At 47.9% G+C, this 9,064-nt stretch overlaps 1 protein-coding gene across 7 annotated transcripts in view; it reads right to left on the bottom strand.

Moving 5' to 3' along the window:
* Positions 1-9,064, bottom strand: part of Susd4 (sushi domain containing 4) — a 127,507-nt gene that overhangs the window by 58,798 nt on the left and 59,645 nt on the right. For all 7 annotated transcript variants that reach the window (XM_031337321.1, XM_031337358.1, XM_031337305.1 and 4 more), the window contains one exon: positions 454-666. In XM_031337321.1, the coding sequence (XP_031193181.1) occupies positions 454-666 (213 nt within the window). The remainder of the gene's footprint in view (positions 1-453; positions 667-9,064) is intronic.

Raw genomic sequence — 9,064 nt, 5'->3', positions numbered from 1 at the left:
CCCCCCCCCCCCGGAAGGCAGTGAGCAATAGATGCAGGGGTCATTGCTAGAGAGGACCATCTGCCATGTCAGTCAATTCCCTCTCCCTGTCATGGCACCTTCTCAAACAAGTCACACCACACTGGGCTAAAAGGTAGTAGCTGGTTAGAGTCCAAGCCACATCCCCCTTCTGCACAAAAATATTTACTATATACACTCTTCCCTGAGTAACACAGGAGGGACACAGGAGCGGGCGCTGACCTGGCAACCTGACAGGAAACTGCCCTATGGGACCCAAGTACTCTCTTGAACCCACCACAATGGTGATAGATTGGATGATAACTGCCAAGAGGAAAAGAACGATTCAGACTGATTTTGTAGACCAGACCGCCCTGGGACTCCCCTCCAGAGAAACCAGAATCTTCATCCCCAAGAGCCATGGGGCTAGCTTCCACAGAGGTGTGGGCCCTTTACCTTCTTGTATGCAGACAGGTTTGTCACTCGGGATCCAGCCTAGGCTCCCATTAAAAAATTTCACACACAGTCTCTTCATAGAGCCCTTCAGCCTGAATCCGTCTTGGCAGTGAAATCGGGTTACTGAGTTCTCGTAGAAAACTCCTTCGCTGGGGGTCCTGAAGCCATTCTCTGGGACGCCTGGGTCAGTGCACACGTTGAGGTCATCGAACCCTACAGAGAGAGAGAGAGAGAGAGAGAGAGAGAGAGAGAGAGAGAGAGAGAGAGAGAGAGAGAGAGAGAGAGACTTGAATATTTCTTCAGGATCTGTATTCCTACCCCTTTGGCCACTCCAATTACAGTCAAAACTAACCTACCTAAACATGTTAGCTTGTATCCCATTGACTAGGAGAGGTCAAGGATGAGGCAGGAGTGGCTTCTCTCTGCTAAGGGTCCAAACATGCCCTCAAAGGGAAGGTGTGGAAATGTCCAAGCCCTGCACAGACATCTACTGTTTCTCCTATAAACTAAGAGAAGCTGACCCACACGTCCTCACTGAGCAGGTATCATGAACCAGTACACACAGCTCCACGGAGTTGGGTTGGCGTGCCCACCTTTTGTGCCCAGTACAGCCTGCTGGTACCAGCCCTGCTCTCAGATCCAGAACACACTGTACACAAGCACTGTGGCTTCCATGGCTGACCGATGCTGGATCTGTGAGGTACCTACTCCTCTTTAACAGCCTGGATCGCTAAAGGTCCTCCACTGTCGGTGACACCCCTCACCCCAGATGCTTGTGTGAGAATCATACTCCCTCCTCCGCTGGTCTTCAGGGTCAGTGAGCTAAAAGCGTCTCAGCGTGAGAGGCACAGTGGTGGCAGCCCATCCAAACCTCGCTGTCAGAACTCCCTCTGTGCAGAGGTGATGAGGTGGAGGGAGGGGAGACAATTAAAAAGGAAGACATGTAGGGAAATCCGCACTTCTACTCCTTAAGTATGAGTGATCTGAGACTGCATCGAAGCAACAAGAAACCATCCAGGACAGTGACCACATGATCACTTCAACGGTGTATGTTTCCCATAATGCCAGCCTCCTCAGAATACACACAGGAGGCTCCTCTTCCCATCAAGGTAGCCTGGCTCTCCCTTCAAGGCTTTCCTCCCTGTGAGCAGGACTGCTGCTCTCCTTATCCTTGTCTTGTCAGTGCAAGCTTAAGCAGGACATTCAACCGTCCTCACATCCTCATGTCCTCGGCACCCAGTACTGTGTGCTGTATGTGGTAACCATTCCCACAAGCACCCTTACTCAAAGATGACTGGCTGGGTGGGTGTGTAAATGGGTGGTTACATGGGGAGGGCCAAATGGATGGATGGATGGATGGATGGATGGATGGATGGATGGATACATGAATAAGTAGGTGGAAAGATAGGTCAATAAATGGATGAGTAGGTAGATGTGTAAATGGATGGACAGATGGGTGGATAGATGGATAGATGGAGAGGTGAGGAGATTTGTGAATGGATGGATACACAAATGGATAGATGGATGGGTAGAGGGAGAATAAGTGGATGGATAGATAGATGGATGGATGGGTAGATGGAAAGGTGAAGAGATTTGTGAATAGATGGATGGATGGATAGATAGATGGATGGGTAAATGGAGAGATGAGGAGATCTGTGAATGGATAGAAGGGTTGATAGATAGGTGTATATATGGATAAATATAAGACAGGATGGATAAATGGGTAGATGGATGAATGGATGGATGGGTAAAGGGTGTGGTTATATGAACAAATGAATGGAATTGCATGTCAACTATTCTCCTAGACCTGTTAGACAGCAATCCCTCCTCAACCAAGCAATACCACGAGTGGCCGGAAGCTCTTGTGCGTCACAGAGAAGGAGTTTCCTGCAGGGCATTCTCTCTCCCTTTCCTGTAGACCATGATCCTTAATCTTCTTTCTTCCATTTTTTTTTCTCTTGTATTTTTTTCTTTTCCTTTTTTGGAACCAGAATCTTACCATGTAGCTCTGGCTAGCCTGAACTTGCTATGTAGACAAGGCTGACCTCAAACTCAGAGGCCTGTTTCTGCCTCCTGAGTGCTGGGATTAAAGGTGTGCAACCATCACGCCCAGCTCCTTAATTCCCTACAACTCCAATATCTTAACCTTCTTCTTTAATACAAGGACAGGGCAGGTCTATGTTGAACCTTGCCTTGGGCATCTGTGCTCCCCTACGCATGGTTTCTAGCTAGTCACCTCTGCTACCAAACATCAGCACTGCCAACTTTGGAGTACCTCCAGCTGGCCACACGCTGTCCTTGACCACAAAACTGTTCTCTTTCAGGGAGGGAGAGACTATTCAAGGGAGGACTGAAGATCCATCAGAAAAATGACGTAATCCATCAGGAAAATCACTGTGCTAATAAAAGAATGATGAGAGTTCATGAAAATTACAACGGGAGAGTGCAGGGCGTTCCTTGGGAGCCAATTCTTTATGTATTCCCTCTCCTTGATACACGGCCCCATCAGTTCTCTGCTTCCATTGAACCACAGCTAACATGGTCCCAAGACTGGGTACAGGGCTGAAGATCCGCAGTACTGCTGGCCACGGATCCAGCTCAGAAGAGATGAGCAGAACAGAGCCATCGGAAGGCAAGATGGTGTAAGGAGAAAATATTCTTTATTTGGACAACTAATTCCACTGAGCAAGATAGTAATTTTCTAGGCCTGCCAGATCTTGGAGTCTTTTGTTTCAAATTATCCCTTGGTGGATCAATTCCCAGCCCTGGCCACTTTTCTACAGAGCCCTCTCTTACTGTCCTTCCGTAATGATGATGATCAGCCTCGTCTGATAACAGACCCATTAAGGAGTGGGCTGATGTAGGTATTTGGAGGTGTGGAGAATAATTCCTGTGCAGGTCATCTCTCAAGACTCTGCTTTCTTAAAACCCCAACACAGTTCCCTCCCACCCTTCAAATTCGGCTTACGCTCTTACACTTTGGAACCTCGCGGTCACGGCCTGAGGGCAGAGTGAGTTCCCAGAATGATTTCTGACACATTTGCTCTTGGGAGGAGCTGGAGGAGGGGGAGGGTACTTCAGTTCAAACTGTGCTTAGCAGCAGGAGCCTCTCCTGGCCGTGTGTGTGTGTGTGTGTGTGTGTGTGTGTGTGTGTGTGTGTGTGTGTGTGTGCGCGTGCGCATGCGTGTGTGCAAGACACACTTGGGCGTGACCTAGACTGGGATATAGGCACGCAGATATTAGTCCTATGGGGATTGCTGTGCCCTTTCTTCTGGGTGGGATCACCCTGAGACTCCGGAGACCACGCGGAATGGCTTGCCCGCTCCGTGTAGGGTAGCTTTGTTCAGTGTTGCAGGCCAGGACAGAGCGAAGTGAGGCATAGGAAAGTGTTTGTTCTCCCTAGCTGCTAGTCTTCAAGCTGAAACACCTACCCTCTACTTTTGGGCCAGGACTCCCCTGAGGACTTCCACCACCAACTCTCCTGGCTCTCTAGGAGATGCAGATGATGGATGGGTGAGTGGAGGGAGGGTTCAGGGGGAGGACTGGTGGGTAGGTGAAGGGATGTCTATTTTAATGCTTTCTATTAGTTCTGTTTTCCAGCAGAACCCAGATGTGTACAGGCTTCTAAGTGCTTAGGCACTTCCAACACGTGAGCTGTAAGGATGCTGGCCATGCCTGCTTTCAGGGGCCACTTCTCTTAAGATCTTTGAGTTTAGATATACAGTTGACTCACCGGGGTTAGTGGCTGAATCCTGGGGTCTGGACAACCTAGCGGGACAACCCTAGCTGCTCTGGCTCAGACTGGCTGCTCTGAGCCTGCAACCCCTTCTTGGGTCGTGGCATCCTTATTTCTAGTGCTGACGAGCCCAGATCGAGTCAAAGACACAATAATAATTTGGGCTCTGGCTCTGGTAGATGCCAGGGTTCCTTAGTTTTCTTTTCTTTGAACCCAAATCCACGTGAATAACGGGGGCTGGGAACACCCTTATGTTCTCACACAAAGAAAGGCATCGGGCTCTCCATCTGATGATGGGGTCTTGACACTTCTGGCTTGCTTACTTCTGAGACTCCACAGAAACCTAGTCGACATTTCTACTGTGAACAACGTAAGAAGTCTTTGAAAAGGATCATAAAAACGAAAGAGGTGTGGAAAAGCAATCTTTGGGGCTATTATAGCTGGAAAGTCATATTCTAGAAAGGAAGAGTGTATCAAATGTAGCCAAATCCATTTAGAGCCAGGGCTGGGTTTCCATTTCTCTGTAAACTGCTCTCTGGGTCTATAGGGGAAGAAACAGGATAGAGACGCAGAAATTGATTTTGTATGCATTCCTTTAGTGAGAGGGTATTGGGTAAAGGAGAGGGAGCCATCCCTGCAAATGTTAAACGGATAACCAAGAGCAATTCCCAAGCCTTGCTAGCACCAGAAGCACTTACTGTAGACTCAGTTGACCTTCAAATCACCAGCAAGGTCACTGGCCCGACTCTGTGGTTAAGGGGTGTGAGGCTAAAGCACTAGTACAGTGGCTAAGAGCAGGGCCCAAACCAGAGCTTCAGACTCAGTCCAGCACTCCTGACAGGAACAGAGCTGTCTCTGCTTGGCTTTTTCTCACCACGTTTTAGCTTGCGACAGATCTGTGCGACAATCTCAACTCTTAAATGCTCATGGATCTCGTCTATTAAAACAGAGCTGAGAAAAATAGCAACGCTGGGCTATTGATGACTGTGTACCACACCACACGGCCTTCAGGGTTTCCCTTTATCACACCATCTCGATGGGAGGAGCCGGGGAACCTGGCTTGTCACCTAAGACATCTAAGGATCCAGAAAATGAGCTATCAAACATCTCCTGACCGTAGTAGGGGGTCCAGAGTCTATTTCTGATGAGGATATTTTTGTGGAGAACAGAGCTCAATCCTGGGTAATGGCCTCACAAGATGGAGGAAGTCCTACTGACTAAACTGCATACTACCTTCAAGAATCAAAGAGCACAGAGAAATATGTGCTGGATTCGCAGGGGTCCCCCGAGTACCCAAGCTCTTCCCTCTACATTTCCCCATAGGTGAAAGCTTGCCTTCCCCCCCCCCACCCCCGGTACCAAATCCCTTTTAATCAGTAACAACACATGGACAAAGCTGCTTACAGACAGACTGAACAGGAAACTATCTCTGTGCTTCAAGAAAAAATTGCACCCGGATGGATAGATACCCTGTGTCCCACAGAGAGAAATCTTCAGAAGGCCTTTTGGTGTTTAAAGCTCTGCAAGTTTATTCATGCACTAACATGGATCATGACATCCCAGGACCTGTGCCTGAGGGCAGCACACCCTCCCATAACAGCCTCAGTTTCCCCTACCTCAACATTCCCACACCCTCAGAACAAGCTGGACTAATTTTTCTAAATGAACTCATGCATTGACATCCTGTCTCATCCAGGATTAGATCAATGTCCAGATACCACTTGAGCGGGTATGGGTCTCTACCGTGGGGTCTGCGATGAAAGAAGAGAGAGAGGCAACATCAAGGAGACCACATGAAGTTACAGCTACTAAGCACATGAGGCCCAGTCTCTCATGTAAATATTTAAAACTCAAATGCTCCCAGACATGGGAGGTCTGCTAACACAGGAACACACGCTCAATTTCTAGTTGCTGTGCCTGGCTTCAGTTGAAGGTACAAATCTACACACACAGTGTTGGAGGTTTCGCTTGACTCAGACTCCAGAGAGATTCTACCATCAGGAAGTGAGTCTGTTCTGAGCCAAGGCCAGGTTCTAACTGCCCGGATGTATGCATGAATCTGAATCCATTCCAGTGAGAAGGAGCTGGGACCAAGCCAGTTTACCTGCAGAGGCCTCACCAAGAAGAGGAGAAGTCTCCAAGAGCAGCTCCTGACAGACAGGGTGGGAGACAGAGGCACACAGAATGACAAGGACAATCACTGTGACGAAGTGACTTGTTCTACAAAGGGTCTTTTAGACATATTTGCATGATAACATTATTAAGTGCCTCTTGGCCTCCTGTGTTCTGGGACAAACAATTTCCGTGTTTGGCAAAATTTCAGTTTTGGTTTTAAGAAGAAAAGGGAAGAGGGGAGAAAAGCACTTTTAAATAAGAGAGATGAGGAAGGAAAATTTAAGTTCCACTTATATTATTTATTCTGTCTACAAACAGTGCTGTTTGGAGGAGAGGCGGTGTAGGACCTACATCCACTCCAACAGATGTCCTCCCCCCGCCCCCCGTTTTTGTTTTGTTTTTCTTCTTGTTCTTTTTTGGGGGGAGCAGATAGAGTATACATACACACACACACACACACACACACACACGACACAGTGTTGGGAATCCTTACAGGCAAGCATTCCATCCTTAAGATGCAGTCACAGGCCATTTTGACTTTTCAGCCCAGGGAGGCCTTGACTATGAGATCCTCCTGCCTCAGCCTCTCCAGAAGGGTTCAGAAACCGTCGTCTCAGGCTTGGCTACAAGCGGTACTCCTCAGAATAAAGCAAAGCGGATAAGAAGAGGTCAGCGCCCCTCCTCCGTGGGAGGGGAGATGGCTCTGTGTAGTCCTTGGTTGCATCTATGCACGTGTGCTTGCTTGCAATTTGCACTGCTTTCAGAGACCACAACCAGAAAGATTAGACAGAAGACAACATTCAATATCACAGCCAAAGCAGGGCAACGGCAGCATGTCTACTGGCCGTGATGTAGTTTGCGCGGAAGGGTAAAGGTTGTGGACTGAGCGTCCATGCTTTGAAGCCTGGCTCCGCTGGTTTTCTGGCTGTGTAAGCTTAGCTAAGCTTCTTTACCTCTCAGCTGTCTTTAGTTTCTACTTATATAAAGGAAGTATTGACAGGAAGGTCTCTACTCTCCCATTACCGTGAACTCTCAGGGAGATGTAAACACACATAAAGCAACGAGTGGCAGATGACAGGGCCACCATGTATGCCAGCTGCTATGTTGTTAATATCCCACAAGTCCCTAAAGAGAAGATACACACGGCTTCACACAGAGGGGACCGCCTCTCTTCCTGGCCACCTTCCTAGCCACTTCACAATCCTCAAGTCTACCCTTGCTCGCAACTGACCACTGTGACCATGACTGTTACACTGAACAACAGAAACCTACAAACGGAGTCCTTCCTTTGGCCGAAGTACTAAGCTATGGAAATTTTCATGGTGACACATAGATCTCTCGGGAATGGAATTCAGGGTTCTTTCAGAGCACAGCGTGGGTAGGGAACAACCAGGGCCAGTGACATTCAGGGGGACTGTGACCTTCCTTTGCAGAGACAGAAGCCAGGTTCCCCTGGAAGATGGACAATGGTCTCTCTTGAGTTGAGCAGTCAACCTCTAAAACAACTCCCAATTTGGGCGCAAGACACAAAGGAAGCAAACAGAATCCCAAACCAAGCTGAGACTATTAACACCACCATGATCCTAGGAGGCACCCACCAAGTGCTCGGAGCCGAAGGGAAGAGGGGCTCGGGACAGTTTCCAATGGGCGACAACACAGTGACCAAACCCTAGCAACAAAGAAATCCAAGCTTCGTTAAAGGAGATGGAAGGTTTCTACATCCATTCTGCCTGTGGTGGACCGAGACAGCCATCCCATAATTCAGCATGCTCTCAATTACATGCTCAGAGTATCAGGGACGAAGGACAACAAGTGATACCATGTGTTGGTCTAAACAGATTTTTTTTTTCCCTTTTCTGAAAAAGCAGTAACCCTTGGGAAATACTGCGAGGGAACAAGAGAAACCCCAGCTAGTTTCTGCCATCCCGGAAGCATGATTAGGTGATTTGTATTAGTAGACTCTTACAAATGAGGCATCACTTAAATCTCATTTTCTAAAGGTGTCGGGACAAAAGATCCATCTGCATGGCTCAAAAGCTCAACATCTGGGTTGCATTTTCCAAAACCTACACGCAACGCAATGCCCCACAAGTGAGCATGTGCGCAGACTATCTGGATGCTAATCAAGTTAGGTAACACCTCCCCAGAAACAGTAGGGGAGGTTTTAATGTTTCAAGAACTATCCAGAGATGAATAGGCAGTCTGCTACGTCTGAGCGAGTGTAAACATCACAAAAATAAGTCTTAATGGCATAATTTAGACTTGATTAAAATGGATAAAGACCACAGATGTGGATGTCAGAGCCATCCCCGTTTGATGCCGGAACTGATATTTTTCCCCTTCTTGATTTAATTCGCTTTGATTATCCAATTATTCCTACGGCCTTTCACTCAGTTTCGGTTCCAATAAAACTGATCACAAAGCGAACTCATAACGTGATTCTTGCTGCAGTCTCCTGACACTGCTCCATGAGAGCTCAGCCAGCAACGCAGCGTAGTCATCCCAGGCTCTGCAATCGCAGCCCAGAACAGCAGCATGCATCCACACCCATCCACGACCATCCACGAGGCTAATGCTCAGCACCGGCCAGCGGGAGACTCAGGACTTTTCCTGTCTGCAGGAGGTGGCAGGGTCATTTTCTAGTTGATATAAATTGTGGTATCAGTTGTCTGAACATCTAAATGAGGTGTGATAGGGTTTTAGACTATGGGTTGCTAAGGTTAAAGATGTATCTCTTTTGCTTTTTTTTTTTTTTTTTTT

This window comes from Mastomys coucha, unplaced genomic scaffold (assembly GCF_008632895.1).
Source record: "Mastomys coucha isolate ucsf_1 unplaced genomic scaffold, UCSF_Mcou_1 pScaffold1, whole genome shotgun sequence".
NCBI classification, from domain to species: Eukaryota; Metazoa; Chordata; class Mammalia; order Rodentia; family Muridae; genus Mastomys; species Mastomys coucha.
Note: the sequence above shows the minus strand (reverse complement) of the source record. Positions and strands in the feature narration are given on the sequence as shown.